The sequence below is a fragment of the Eretmochelys imbricata genome, chromosome 3 (assembly GCF_965152235.1).
Source record: "Eretmochelys imbricata isolate rEreImb1 chromosome 3, rEreImb1.hap1, whole genome shotgun sequence".
In the NCBI taxonomy this organism is placed as follows: Eukaryota; Metazoa; Chordata; order Testudines; family Cheloniidae; genus Eretmochelys; species Eretmochelys imbricata.
The window spans coordinates 145,651,161-145,666,087 of NC_135574.1; the positions used below are offsets into that span (position 1 = coordinate 145,651,161).

Here is a 14,927-nt window from a genome sequence, read left to right on the forward strand (position 1 = left end):
ATGATTCCCAACATTCTGTTTGCTTTTTTGATTGCCGCTGCATGAGGGGATGATTTCAGAGAACTATCCACAAGGACTCCAAGATCTCTTTCTTGCGTGGTAACAGCTAATTTAGACCCCATCATTATATATGTATAGTTAACATTATGTTTTCCAATGTGCATTACTTTGCATTTATCAACATTAAATTTCATCTGCCATTTTGTTGCCCAGTCACCCAGTTTTGTGAGATGATGAGGGGCCCATTTCATAATCCCAAGGTCTGCCGCGCCTGCCACATGGTGGCGCCACTGTGCTCCGGACTGGGTATGGAGCAAGGTGGTTGTGCTCAGTGAGGGGGCAGAGGAAATGTGGCATACGGTGGGGTTGGCATTACTGTGCACAAGGGATGTACCTGGAGAGGATGGGCTCGGGCGGGGCTGTCAGACTCCTGGCTGTGCAGAGGGCAGGGGATACGGGGGGAGGCCGTAGCTGTGCTCACGGCAGGAGATGTACAGGGGCTACCACGGCTGTGCCCCGGGCAGGGGGCGTGGGGGGGAGTGGGGCTGCCGTGGCTGTGCCCAGGGGAAGCGGAGGGGCTGTCATGGCTGTGCCCAGGGCAGAAGGGGTGTGGGAGGCGGCCACAGCTGCGCCCAGGGCAGGGGATGTGCGTGGTGGGGGCTGCCAGGACTATGCCCAGGACACACGGTGGAGGCGGCCAGGGCCACGCTCGTTCCCTAACGTCGGACTCGCACCCTTATCGCCGCTCCACCCTTTAGCGGGGCGGCGCCAGCGCGTGTGTACGGAGAAGAGCTTCGTGATAGGAAACCCGCCCCCTCCACCGCGGGTCGGAACCAGAACCCCACAGGGCCCGCTGCGCGCGCAACCACGTAAGCCGACACAGCACACGCCGCCCGCGAGCACAAGGTCTCGCGCTGTTTTGGTCTCTCGCCCCGCCTCGCTCCCGTTCTCTCGGCCGCCCTGCTGGGAATCCCCTGAGAGACCCGCAGCTCTCGCGAGATGTAGAGGAGCGCGCGGCCGGCCGAGCGCAGCAGCGGCGGCAGCAGCAGCGGCGCGGGCGCGAGGCTGCGATGGGGCTGCAGGGGGTCAAGGCCGTGTTCTTCGACTTGGACAACACGCTCGTCGACACGGCCGCCGCGGGCCGGCGGGCCATACAGGAGGTACCGGCCCGGGCTGGCTCGGCGCGCAAGGGTGACACCACCAACTCCGGGAGGGGCTGCTCCGCCCCCGCCGCCTGTCCCCCACACCTGGACATGGCAGCCCCTCTTCCCTCCGCCCCCAATCCCCCAGGCACGGCAGCCCTTCTTCCCCCCTCCTCCCTTGGGCACTGCAGCCCCTCTCCCCGCCAGCATCCTCCAGGCACGGAAGCCCCTCTCCCCTCCCCTCCCCCCGCCGCCATCCCCCGGGCACGGCAGCCCCTCTCCTCTCCCCTCGCCCCCCCCGCCGCCGCCGCCATCCCCCGGGCACGGCAGCCCCTCTCCCCTCCCCTCACCCCCCCCCCGCCGCCATCCCCCGGGCACGGCAGCCCCTCTCCCCTCCCCTCACCCCCCCCCGCCGCCATCCCCCGGGCACGGCAGCCCCTCTCCTCTCCCCTCGCCCCCCCCCACGCCGCCATCCCCCGGGCACGGCAGCCCCTCTCCTCTCCCCTCACCCCCCCCCGCCGCCATCCCCCGGGCACGGCAGCCCCTCTCCCCTCCCCTCACCCCCCCCCGCCGCCATCCCCCGGGCACGGCAGCCCCTCTCCCCTCCCCTCACCCCCCCCCCGCCGCCATCCTCCGGGCACGGCAGCCCCTCTCCCCTCCCCTCACCCCCCTCCCCCGCCGCCATCCCCCGGGCACGGCAGCCCCTCTCCCCTCCCCTCACCCCCCTCCCCCGTCGCCATCCCCCGGGCACGGCAGCCCCTCTCCCCTCCCCTCACCCCCCTCCCCCGTCGCCATCCCCCGGGCACGGCAGCCCCTCTCCCCTCCCCTCACCCCCCTCCCCCGCCGCCATCCCCCGGGCACGGCAGCCCCTCTCCCCTCCCCTCACCCCCCCCGCCGCCATCCTCCGGGCACGGCAGCCCCTCTCCTCTCCCCTCGCCCCCTCCCCCGCCGCCATCCCCCGGGCACGGCAGCCCCTCTCCTCTCCCCTTGCCCCCCTCCCCCGCCGCCATCCCCCGGGCACGGCAGCCCCTCTCCTCTCCCCTTGCCCCCCCCCCACGCCGCCATCCCCCGGGCACGGCAGCCCCTCTCCTCTCCCCTTGCCCCCCCCCCCCACGCCGCCATCCCCCGGGCACGGCAGCCCCTCTCCTCTCCCCTCGCCCCCCCCCCCACGCCGCCATCCCCCGGGCACGGCAGCCCCTCTCCTCTCCCCTCGCCCCCCCCCCACGCCGCCATCCCCCGGGCACGGCAGCCCCTCTCCTCTCCCCTCGCCCCCCCCCCCACGCCGCCATCCCCCGGGCACGGCAGCCCCTCTCCCCTCCCCTCGCCCCCCCCCCCGCCGCCATCCCCCGGGCACGGCAGCCCCTCTCCCCTCCCCTCGCCCCCCCCCCCGCCGCCATCCCCCGGGCACGGCAGCCCCTCTTCCCTCCCCTCACCCCCCCCGCCGCCATCCCCCAGGCACGGCAGCCCCTCTCCTCTCGCCCCCCCCCCCCCGCCGCCATCCTCCAGGCACGGCAGCCCCTCTCCCCTCCCCTCACCCCCCCCCACGCCGCCGGGCACGGCAGCCCCTCTCCTCTCCCCTCGCCCCCCCCCCCCCGCCGCCATCCCCCGGGCACGGCAGCCCCTCTCCTCTCCCTTCGCCCCCCCCCCCGCCGCCATCCCCCGGGCACGGCAGCCCCTCTCCTCTCGCCCCCCCCCCCCCGCCGCCATCCTCCGGGCACGGCAGCCCCTCTCCCCTCCCCTCACCCCCCCCCACGCCGCCGGGCACGGCAGCCCCTCTCCCCTCCCCTCACCCCCCCCCACGCCGCCGGGCACGGCAGCCCCTCTCCTCTCCCCTCGCCCCCCCCCCCCGCCGCCATCCCCCGGGCACGGCAGCCCCTCTCCTCTCCCCTCGCCCCCCCCCCCCGCCGCCATCCCCCGGGCACGGCAGCGGCTCTCCTCTCCCTTCGCCCCCCCCCTCGCCGCCATCCCCCGGGCACGGCAGCCCCTCTCCTCTCCCTTCGCCCCCCCCCCCCGCCGCCATCCCCCGGGCATGGCAGCCCCTCTTCCCTCCCCTCACCCCCCCCCGCCGCCATCCCCCGGGCACGGCAGCCCCTCTCCTCTCGCCCCCCCCCCCCCCGCCGCCATCCTCCGGGCACGGCAGCCCCTCTCCCCTCCCCTCACCCCCCCCCACGCCGCCGGGCACGGCAGCCCCTCTCCTCTCCCCTCGCCCCCCCCCACGCCGCCATCCCCCGGGCACGGCAGCCCCTCTCCTCTCCCCTCGCCCCCCCCCCCGCCGCCATCCCCCGGGCACGGCAGCCCCTCTCCTCTCCCTTCGCCCCCCCCCCGCCGCCATCCCCCGGGCACGGCAGCCCCTCTCCTCTCCCCTCGCCCCCCCCCCCCGCCGCCATCCCCCGGGCACGGCAGCCCCTCTCCTCTCCCTTCGCCCCCCCCCCCCCGCCGCCATCCCCCGGGCACGGCAGCCCCTCTCCTCTCCCCTCCTCTCCCCCCCCCCCCCGCCGCCATCCTCCGGGCACGGCAGCCCTTCTCCCCTCCCCTCACCCCCCCCCCCCGCCGCCATCCCCCGGGCACGGCAGCCCCCAAAATTCTACCCTGGGGACAGCGTCATGTGCTGTCCCGTAGCCAGTCCCCCCCCCCGTAAAATTATTAATCCCTTCGTCCTGGGCTCGCTGTAAGGCACTGGCGTTTGCCTTACGGGGGGGGACACAGTCAGCGGTACGTGGGCGAGGGATACCTGACATTACCCGCTCTGGGCGGGTTATGGCTACGTGGCTGTGCAGAGGATTAAGGGGAAATAACAAGTTCGCTTGCAAAGCCGAGTGGGCTACCTGCGTCAGAGCACACGGATGGGGGCTGTGTGCCCACTAGGTGGCCCAGGAACGAAGGGGTGGGGAGTAGGCCGAGCGGCGGCTCAGTACTACTGAGCTGACTTGGGAGGTGACTGTAGATCTGCCAGAGCAACGTGGAAGAGGGAGGTGTGTGGAAGAGGGAGGTTCGTGTATGAAGCATTATGCTGCTTGGGGCTATTTCTGGCGAGGGGCAGCTTACACACCATTCCTTGCTTAGGGTTTTCAGTAGTGCCCATCCCTATAATATCTGAGGCTTTACTTTAGTTATCCTAAATAAAGGTTGCATAATCGGGCTTTGTGTGTTACTATTTGTGATTTTGTCGCAGAAATTACAAGGCTCTGAAGTTGCCATCACTTATTGATAGAGTAGTAACCAGTTTCTTCAGAGATTTATAACAGCTTAGACCATGGGTCTGAAAATCACACTATCATACATTCAGCATTAGATTGTGCTAGACCCCGTGGGAGTATGAAGGATTAACCCTCCCACCCCCACCCAGGTTTCCCTAATGTGGTCATATTATGTGTATGCTACGCTCAGGGGTGAAGTAATTTACCCTCTCTTGCTCCCTCCCACCTACCCTCTGGTGTTGGAGGAAAGCCAAAGCACAGTACCTTCTGAGGGCTCCTCCTGATGCAGTAGCTATGCTTATGGGTTTGTTTTTTATTAATTCTGTGATACATCACTTCAAATTATGGGCCAGATTCTGCCATCCTTACTAATGTTGAGTAATACATTATTCAAGGAGTAACCCAGTTTATTTCAGTGGGACTGCTGTGGAAGAAAGTAATACTTCATGTAAGCCAGGGTGGTAGAATCTGGCCCTTAGCGTGTAATGCTTTATTGTAACCTTCCTTTCCCTTTACATTTGTTAAAGGTAATAAATGTCTTGCAATCAAAACATCAGTGTGATGAAGGAGAAGCTCACATGATTTGTGATAAAGTCCAAGAAAAACTCCTCAAAGAGTGTCATGATCCAGCTAAGGTGTGCATTACTGATTTAAGGATCTCACATTGGGAAGAAGCAATACAAGAAACAAAGGGTGGTGAGGCTAATCGAAATCTGGCAGCAGAATGTTATTTCCTGTGGAAAACTACACGCCTCCAGCATCTAACCCTAACAGAGGATACAAGAAGCATGCTTACTGAACTTCGAAAAATGGTCCGCTTGCTTTTATTAACTAATGGAGACAAACAGACTCAGAGGGAGAAGATTGAAGCGTGTGCCTGTCAACCATACTTTGATGCTATTGTTGTGGGAGGAGAACAGAAAGAAGAGAAACCAGCACCATCTATATTTCTTTATTGTTGTGATCTACTAGGAGTACAGCCTTGGGACTGTGTGATGGTTGGTGACTCACTAGACACAGATATTCAAGGAGGCCTGAATGCAGGTTTGAAAGCAACTGTCTGGATAAATAAAACAATGACAATGCCAGTAAACACTTCCCCAGTACCTCATTATATAATTTCTTCTGTTCTTGATCTTCCATCGCTCTTACAGAATATGGACCACAAAATGAATGCTAACTTAGAAACCAATAAGATGGTTAGTATTAATGACGTACATGACTGTGCCAATGTAGAATCGAAGAAATTCTAAGTCCTTAGCCTGCTAATGTTTTTGTTGAAAGTTTGGCCCTAAAATCTTACACATGTAAACATGTTTACTCACACATCCACTGTTTGAGTAAGAGTATATTTATGAGTGGAGTTCAGTAGAAGAAAAGTATTAAATTGAATCTTGTTATTGATTGAAATTTTTGGAAAAGAAATGAAGCATAAGTGCAATTATCTTAAATTTATGCTTACTTCTGGAAATTACTCAGACTTTTTAGTATAGGTCAGAGACAACCATGCTTATCAGTCTTTTGCTTTTGCAATGAAAAAGGAAAAACTCCATGTTTTTGATTTTCATTTTGGTTTGCTGGCTTACATATTTAGCAGGAATTTCAGTCATAAAAGATTGTGGTGTATAAAACAGTAGAAGGTGGAAGAGAGAATATGGTAGAATTCTAGGTTCTTCACAGTCTAATCTATAGATTTCTCAGTAAGGATTAAAATGAATTTCCCCATTTGAAAAAGTGATTGGATCTAGTACATAAAGCAGCCCTTTCTAAAATTTTTGACTTTGCTTTTTGAGCAAACTTATTGAATTTGTAATTTTGGAAGCTAGTGACTGTTTTCACAAATTTCGCAGAGACTGTTCTTAGATAAGACCCAAATCCCTGTCAGAAAAATACATATATGTACACTTCAAAGCTTGCATATGTATAGGGGACCATTCATCAGCAGGGCTTCGTGGATAGAGTTTTGTTTTAATCACATACATGTGTCTGCACTAAAACAGTATTTGTAATGCAGATTATGATTTACGTTGCACTGTATTGTGAGTTAACTGATTTTTTTGGACATTTGCAATGTTCTTTGCTCAGTTTTGTCTAATATTCTTAAAGCTTATGCAATTGTTCTGTTTGGTTTTATTAGTGAATTTTGATCAAACTTTGGTCTTGTTGGCTCAGGAAGGTGCAGGGGTCTACCCACTTGGAGCCAGTTACAGGATTGGAGCCTTTCTGACTACTAATTCCATTGCTGTAAAACCTTTCCAAATTCTAGCTTCTACATGTACTTCATTGTACTCACTTTGAAAAATTGTGTACTACTAAAAAAATAAGTGGTTTGCATGACTTTTCCAGGAACTTGAATTCCAGTATAGGATGTAATACTGGATAAACAGCTTCACACTGTACACTATTGACACTGGATTTAGAAGATTACCCTGTTTATGCCGTATTATAACACTACTCTTCCTCCACAAATTTATTTAATAGGTCAAATATCTGTCATTATGTGATGGATCACAAATGTAATGTTTTAAAAAATGATCATCACAATTGATAGTTATACTTTGCATATGTTTGCGAGTTAGGATAAAAACATTTCAGACTTGGAGAGTCATAGAACACCATAAAGCAAGGAAACCTACCAGAAGGTGTAGAAGGACATGTCTACATGAGAACACTGCATCAGTTGAACCTAAGGTTTAAATTTAAACCTATTTTAAACTTGTGCAGTGCCCTGCATAGACTTATTTTGGTTTAAATGAGGCTTTTTTGGTTTAACTTAAATTGACTGGTAACAGAGGAAAGCTAAATCAAAATGTCATCCCTAAACTGAAATAAGTGTCTGTGAAGGATTTTGCACTTTAAATTGATTTGTAAAAGAAAAGTTAAACCAGTTCAACTTCTTCATTTAGACAGTGCTAAGGAAGGACCTCAAGGAGCAAACTGCCAGAGCCATACAGAACAATCAGTTAAGGAAAAGCCTGCACCACCTAAGTCTTTAACATAGTTATGAGCAAAAGTTAAGAAGGAAGGCGAGGCCTAAAATGGGGCTTATATGAACAATAAAATGTATCCAAAAGGTTAAATGGTGTCACCAAGTATTCAAAGTTTAGGCTGTTGGCTTGGTTCTGTAAATGAAGACTGTTTAATAATAATAAAAAAAAACTGTTACCACGGCCTCCCAAGATTTGTTACACTAAAAATCTATTGTTTGTATAGCACCCAGCAGAAGGAAAGCCCAGTCTGATAAGGGCCTCTGAGTGCTAGTGTAATAAAAAAGAATCCATAATTATGGGATGAGGCTCTGGACTGCAGATGTCCATAGAGCCATAAGGCCAGATCCTCAACTGCTGTAAATTTGTTTTAGCTCCATTGACTTCAACTGAACTACAACTATTTATACAAGTTGAGGATCTGTCTAATACTTTTTCTTGCCAATAATGCATCATTCTGCCTCGGGCTGCTGCGCCTGCTGGCGTATTTATTGTCTCACTCTGCTTTAGAGAGGAACATTGTTATTTCTGCTTTGCACATGGTCAGTGTCAAATTATCAAAAGAAGAAAGCACAGTAACTGCATACTCAGCTACATAGGGGCCACACAAATATTTTTCCTTCATTGCTGAGTACTGTACCAGGATACATGTAGCTACCGGTCTGCACTTTAGCTACTATTAATTATTACTATGCTGCTATAAAACGAGAAAAATGTAGAACATATTTTTTTTTCCTATCTAAGGTACTTTCAGAGTATCAGTCATCATATCTAGCTTATCTGCATGTCAAACTGGCAGGCTGGTTTTCTTGAGATTGATCTTTTCCAAAATGCCAATTGAAAGAAAAAAACCAGCTGGATCATTTTTATGAGAAAAGCAACAAAACAGGACAGTGTAACAGTCTGTATTCAGTGGATTTCTGGTTTTGCCAAGTCTTTATTAATATAACCAGGCAATTAAAAAACAAAATAAAAAGGTTCCTTTAAGATATACTGTCAAAATATAGTAAAATTCCACCTGCACTTTTACTAAAAATGTCTACTTTGGGAGATAGTTTCTTACGGGAGGCATATTCTGAAATAGTTTGAACTGTGAAATTTTGATTTTTGTGAAATGCTAATCTGGAACATTTGGTTAACATTGATAAATGACATGCTTTGGGTTTTGAATTGTTAATTTAAAATAAATGATGTACTTGTCAAATAAAATCTCCTGTTTTTAAAGCATATTTTCCTTGGCTCTTTGTAGATAGAAATGGTACCAATAAAGTATTTTTTGTTTTGTTTTTTTTAAACAGGGCCTGTTTTTCAAAAATAGCAAAGTTAGGCTCCTAAATCAATGGGTCTGATTTTTCACAAGTGCTGAATAGGTGTGTTTTCCATTGACTTCAGATAAAGTCATGGGTGGCCCAATTATTAGAATTGTTGATCTTTACTAATTTCAGTGGATATAAGTTTCATATTTGTGTCTTGATAATCCACAATCATCATAATGCATTAAGTATTTACGAGTAGCTGTATGAGGGGTAAATAAACATTTTTGTTCGCACACAGGATATTACAAATATTTTAATGCATTCCAGTGAGCTCTATTGTTATAGCAGCTTGCTTGAAACAGATTTGTAGCCTATTGCTTTTATAGTAATTTATTTTTGTTTTGGTTTCAATTTGAAGTACTTATCCCTTGCCCTGCGTGCTTTCAGAGAAACTAAAAATGTACAACTACAAAAATAAAAACTATACAAATGCATACTGGACCAACCATACAAAGCACAAAACAACTTGCTCCTAATATACATCTGATCACTTGCTAAGCCCCCCCCCAAAGAAATGAACTTTGTCTAAACATCTGAAGATTAAGCTCCACCTAGCACCTTTCTCTGAAAAGAAGCAAAAGCACTTTTGTATACTAACTACATAGATAAGTTTGTCAGAATTCAATTTTTATTTTTAAATAATTGACAGATTATTTTTATTGATTTAAATTTTCACAGTTGTGGGAAATTATGGGGGGGGCAGACTATTTAATGACAGATGTTGAGATTCAAAAAGTTAAAGCTTTGTAACTGTTACACACACAAACTTTTGAAAACTTTGCCATTTAGCAAAATTCAGGAAGAATTGGATGTTATAAGTAACAAGAACATCCAGTTCCAATAAAAAATTAATTTAAAAAAAGCAATTAGATTTAGAAGGGATATAAAAATCTCATTCTTGAGGGACTAAAACAGCCTTTAATTATTAGGAGTTGGGAAGAAGCTTTCCCTATGGATAGATTATTCCATCTCAGTCTACTAAAAGTTCCTCCAAAGCTTTGGTATGGGATACTGTCAGTGACAGGATATTGGACTAGATGAGCCACTGATCTGAGCCATCATGGTAATTTCTGTTCCTAGGAAAGGAGCAAAGTCTTTTTATCCAAAAATTTTTCTTTAGATTTAATTTATTGATATCCCTCATCCTTGTTTTCTCTTGCTTTTTTAGTTTGTCATACTAGCTTACTCATGGGAGGCATTGTAAATGATAGGCAAAATTTACTTGGAGAGTGGTATGGCCACTTGAAGTACTACTTCAATGCAGCTGTTGTTGGAGGGGAGTGCATAATCTGTTTACTACTTCACAGTAATTCTATTCAGCAGTTTGGAAATGGTAGTAAAGAATACCCTAGTCAATCAAAATCACACAGTGAATGAAGGTAGACAAAATGTAATCTGATTTTTAGAATATGGCAGGACACTGAGCTTAACACCCCCACACTTACAAAAAGGTCCATGATATCTTTCATGACCAAGGCACCAAATCGTACACACATGCTTAACTTTATGCATTATGAGTAACCCCATGTCACTAATCACAGTAAGTAAAATTACATACATGTGTAAGTAAGTCTTTGCAAGATCAGGGCCCAAATAAGATAATCTTCATTTTGTCTCCTCCGAAAGATGCCACTTTCAGCATAAAGAGCCTAAACCAAAGCCCACTGAAATCAGTTGATTGATTCTCACTGATTTCAGAAGGATTTGGACCAGGCCAAAAAATACTGAAATATGTTATTCTCTCAAATGTTAGGTCTGTAGCAAAGTGTTTACGTTCCTTTTAACAATTCTTAGTAGAATATTTAAACAATCACTTTAATTTACTGCTAGCAAAATATTTCTCCTATAAAACAGTGTTTTGGACTCCTTGCCTTCATTACTTAGTTTATTTTGATTTAACATATAAAAATGGATGATCCCTGGCTATAGGTGCTTTGAGAAATCATTAAGGCCAGGATTTAAAAAAAAAAAGTTCCACAGGTTGACTGATGGATACTGCTGGCTTCATAGGTATGAGGCAGGTATGTGGTGGTACAGTAGCTGAGTGAACCACTATTTTGAAGCATAAGAACTGTGGGAAAGGGGGGTACAATGATTATGAATCAAAAAAAATATACTGGCAACAAAGTAATCAAAAGTGTGCATTCGTAATGGGACTTCATGTGGTCCTGAAGAAGCCAGGATGCACGACTATTTCTGATGTAAACACAAATGCAGCTTGGTATAAATATTTATTATTTAACCTTTGTATAGCCGTAGTGCCTAGAGGCCAAGCAGGTCAGGACCCTATTGTGCTAGGCACTGTACATCCCTATAGTAATGCCAGTCCATGCCTCAACAAGCTAAGTCTAAAAGAATAGCTATGTACAGTTGTAAGATTGTATAAGGTAGTCTAATAAGATGCATTCTTAATTTTTGCAGTCATTGATAACAGGACATTGACTCTTTCCTGTTCCCCCTTTTAACTTCACTAGAAGTAGGATCAAACTAATGGGGCATGATTCTTCCATTGCAGCATACAAGTAACTCCAACTGAAGTCAATGAGACTTACATATATCCTGTGGGCGTAGACTCTGGCTCATTGTCTGTATGTTTCTGGCTGTTCTCACGGAATGATCCAGGACTAGAGTTGTGGTTGTCCAGGGGGCGTTGATTGTACCAGCATACATGTTCTTTGTTTTTGAAGTCTAACCTTAAAAACAAAATTCAAAGTTAGCCTTAAACTAATTTTGCAGTTTTTACTCAAAAAGTTAAAGATAGCTTGTCATCTGGGAATCAACTGCAAACAATCAGAAGTAACATGCAAACAGAAATACAATATCTGTGTTCTACATAGTGTTTTTCCATTCTTTTGTGCATAGCTTTTATTTTTCTACCAAACCTTGTAGTGGATTGTCCCCATTATAATTCACTTTCTAGATCTCACTGTGTACATACAAGAGACATAACAATGCAGGCTTGATGTCAGCTGTGTCTAAAGCAAAACTGCAGCTTTGTGCCTATGTTGTTAGGGACCCAGACATACAGCATTGCGTATGTCCTTGCTATATAATATGATTTGGCCACTTATCCCATGTTATTGCAATAGAGTTGCATAGGAGACTTCTAACGTCCACATGAACTCAGCTCAAGGGTTAGAACTAGGAACTTTTTAAAAAATATAAACAGTCTGGTGGGTGTTTATTTTATATGAATTTTCATGCCTTATGAATGTGAGATTTGTTAGCAATGCCAAGATCCAATCACAGGCCCAGGTCCTGCAGAAACTTACACATAGGCCTTATTTTACATATGTAAGTAGTCTCACTGAAGTGAGTGGGACAACTTCATTTAAATTAAGAGTGTGCATAAGTCTTTGCAGGATCAGGGCCTTGGCACAGACAGGTGATTTCCAAGTCTCCCCTCTTTGCTCCAACTTTTGCTAATGCTTCTCAGTCCTCTGTATGATCACCTGTGTCAGGATTCCCTCCCCACTCTGAACTCTAGGGTACAGATGCAGGGGCCCGAATGAAAGACCCCTTAAGCCTATTTCTACCAGCTTAGGTTAAAACTTCCCCAAGGCACAAATTCTTTGCCCTTGGAGGGTACGCTGCCACCACCAAGTGATTTAACAAAGAATCAGGGAAAGAACCACGTGGAGTTCCTATTCCCCAAAAATATCACCCCAAGCCTTTACACTCCCTTTCCTAAGGAGGCTTGAGAATAATATGCTAACCAACTGGTTACAAAACACAGACCCAAACCCCTGGGTCTTAGGACAATAGAGAAATCAGGTTCTTAAAAGAAGGATTTTATTTAAAAAAAAAAAAAAGTAAAAATCACCTCTGTAAAATCAGGATGGAAAATAACTTTACAGGGTAACAAAAGATTCAAAAACACAGCAGAACTTCCTCTAGGCTTAGTTTCAAAGTTACAAAAAACAGGAATAAACCTCCCTCCAGCAAAGGAAAAATTCACAAACAGAACAAAAGATAATCTAACATGCCTTGCCTGCTTTTACTTACAATTTTTGTAATATGAGAGACTTTTAGGATGGTTTATAGGAGGAGGAGTTTTCTGACCTGATGCTTCTCCGCTTCCCAAGAAAACACACAAAACAAAGCCTCTCTTTCCCCCACCCCCCAAGCTTTGAAAGTATCTTCTTTCCCCATTGGTCCTTTTGGTCAGGTGCCAACCAGGTTATTTGAGCTTCTTAACCCCTTGCAAGTAAGGAGGATTTCTAGGCTGCCCTTAGCTGTATGGTTATAACAACCCAGATTCCTATTGCTCACTGAACTAGAAATACAGTTTGCACCTGAGAAAAACGTGGCAGAAAGTTGCAACAGAAATGATTGGGAGAAACCACACTTACACAGAGAGAGTGAGATGAGCCTCTGAATTTATCATCAGCTGGTTGGCAAGTATGGGGGGCTGCAATTATTTTTTAAAAGGCTTCCCTCCAAATATATTTGTCTCTATATTATACAGGCTATGCACATTTGACCTTTTTGTGGCAAAGAGCTGCTGTCAACCAATGGGTATCCAGGCTCAGCAGACAGGTATAAAGGATTACAGGCTAGATGTTTTTCCCTGTGATTTCAAACAATGTTGCAGATTAACTGGTTTCAAAAATGGATCTGTAGGATCAATGAATATGGATAATTCTTGCAACAATTTCCATCTGTTCTAGTACTTTTTGTTTTTGAAGGAATGTGGTATATTGCATATGGTAATGTCAAAGGGGTAATATTGCATTTTGATCAAAGCAGTACTATATTATTGTTCAGGCTTTCTGAAAAAAAAATTATAGACATTGTTTTCTGGCACAGTATCGTTTCCATAGCCGATAAGACGCTCTGTGGTGTTAACATTGCATATTTTTGTCAGCATGTAAAATCTCACAGGATGGAAGGGGGAGGGATAGGATTTATCAGGATGGCTGCAATGGATGAGTTGATAGGTTTTGTTTTCCAAACTGTTGATGTCTTCCATTGTGTTTTGTTTCAGATATTTAAAAGAGAAGGGTTTGGAACATTTTAAGTCCTCTTTTCTTTCAGTAAGAAAATACATCAGTGACAGAGTTTATTTTCCTTCTGTATAAGGTATTTAAAAGGTCCCTACCATCTCGATATCTTAGACACATTGATTTCTTTTCTATGTCAGTTTGCGAGACTTTCCCTGTCCCGGTCAATATCTGTTTATATTTATAGCATGAATGTGAGGCAATAGATATATGTGAAATCTGGAAAACTTAATATATAGTTTCTAACCTGTCACAATTATGTTTTTCAAATTTTGCAGGCAGTGGTAGTATTCAGGCTGATAGTATTTCCCTGTAACTATTTCTATCTTCAATTGGAGCGTGAGCAAATACAATTTAATGTATTTTTTTTATTGTGTAGTTATTAGAATTAACTGAACAATTAATTACACAATACAATAATAAGTTAAGTAGGCTGCAAGAAATAGCTGTAGTGGGTCCACTTCTCCACTCCTCTACAATAGCATGACACCCAGGACAACAGTGGACTTATGCCCATGTAAAACTGGTATAGCAGAGTGTATGCTCCCCCCTCTTTAGACATTTTTAAATGGGCCAGATTTTTTAAAAAATAGGTCAATGCATTTGCATGCGTTCCTTTGAATGCTCTTCATTTATGTGTGCAATTATTTAGGGTCACATTCTCAACTCTTGAAAGCGATCTGTGCCACTCTAGGAGCACAAAGGACATGTAAAGCTACCTTAAGCAGGCAGCTGAGGATTCCCCCTTTTTGCTCCATTATGGACATGCCAGAAAGGGATATGTACAGTGCATCTGATCTGTGGTCAGCAGTGCAGGCCCTAGTGGACTATTCTAGCCAGGACAACTAGAGTAGCCTGTAGGAAGTAGTAAATCTAGGAATAAGAGAAAATGAAGGCTGAATATAAGGAGAAACTTCCAGCTTATGGAATAGCTTCCCAAGGGAAGTTAGGGAAGCCACTATCATTTGGGACTTTTAACACTAGACTGGTGAAAGTACTAGACAGACAGTGTGCTCGGGAGAAGTTTTGCATTTGTGGGAAGATGGACTGAATGATCTAAACTCTAATTTATATGATTCTGTTCCAAACACATTCTGTTACACATGCTTTTGCAAAGACTTTTGGTATTCTCAGGCTCAAATCAGATGGCCCCAGATATCTCACTGGCTATTGGCATGCAGAAATAGCAGATCTACACACATACTCATGTTAACTATTCTCACAATTTCTCACCTAATTTTCTGAAAATCATTCAAATGTTCAGACTACAGGAATCTGAAAA

General features: G+C 47.1%; 1 protein-coding gene across 1 annotated transcript; it reads left to right on the forward strand.

Annotated features, from left to right (window-relative positions):
- Positions 1-1,039: 1,039 nt before the first annotated feature.
- On the forward strand, positions 1,040-8,553 carry NANP (N-acetylneuraminic acid phosphatase). Its single transcript, XM_077813545.1, has 2 exons — positions 1,040-1,160; positions 4,867-8,553. Exons 1-2 carry the CDS (start codon positions 1,071-1,073, stop codon positions 5,590-5,592), a joined length of 816 nt encoding a protein of 271 aa, XP_077669671.1. The 5' UTR covers positions 1,040-1,070; the 3' UTR covers positions 5,593-8,553.
- Positions 8,554-14,927: the final 6,374 nt, after the last annotated feature.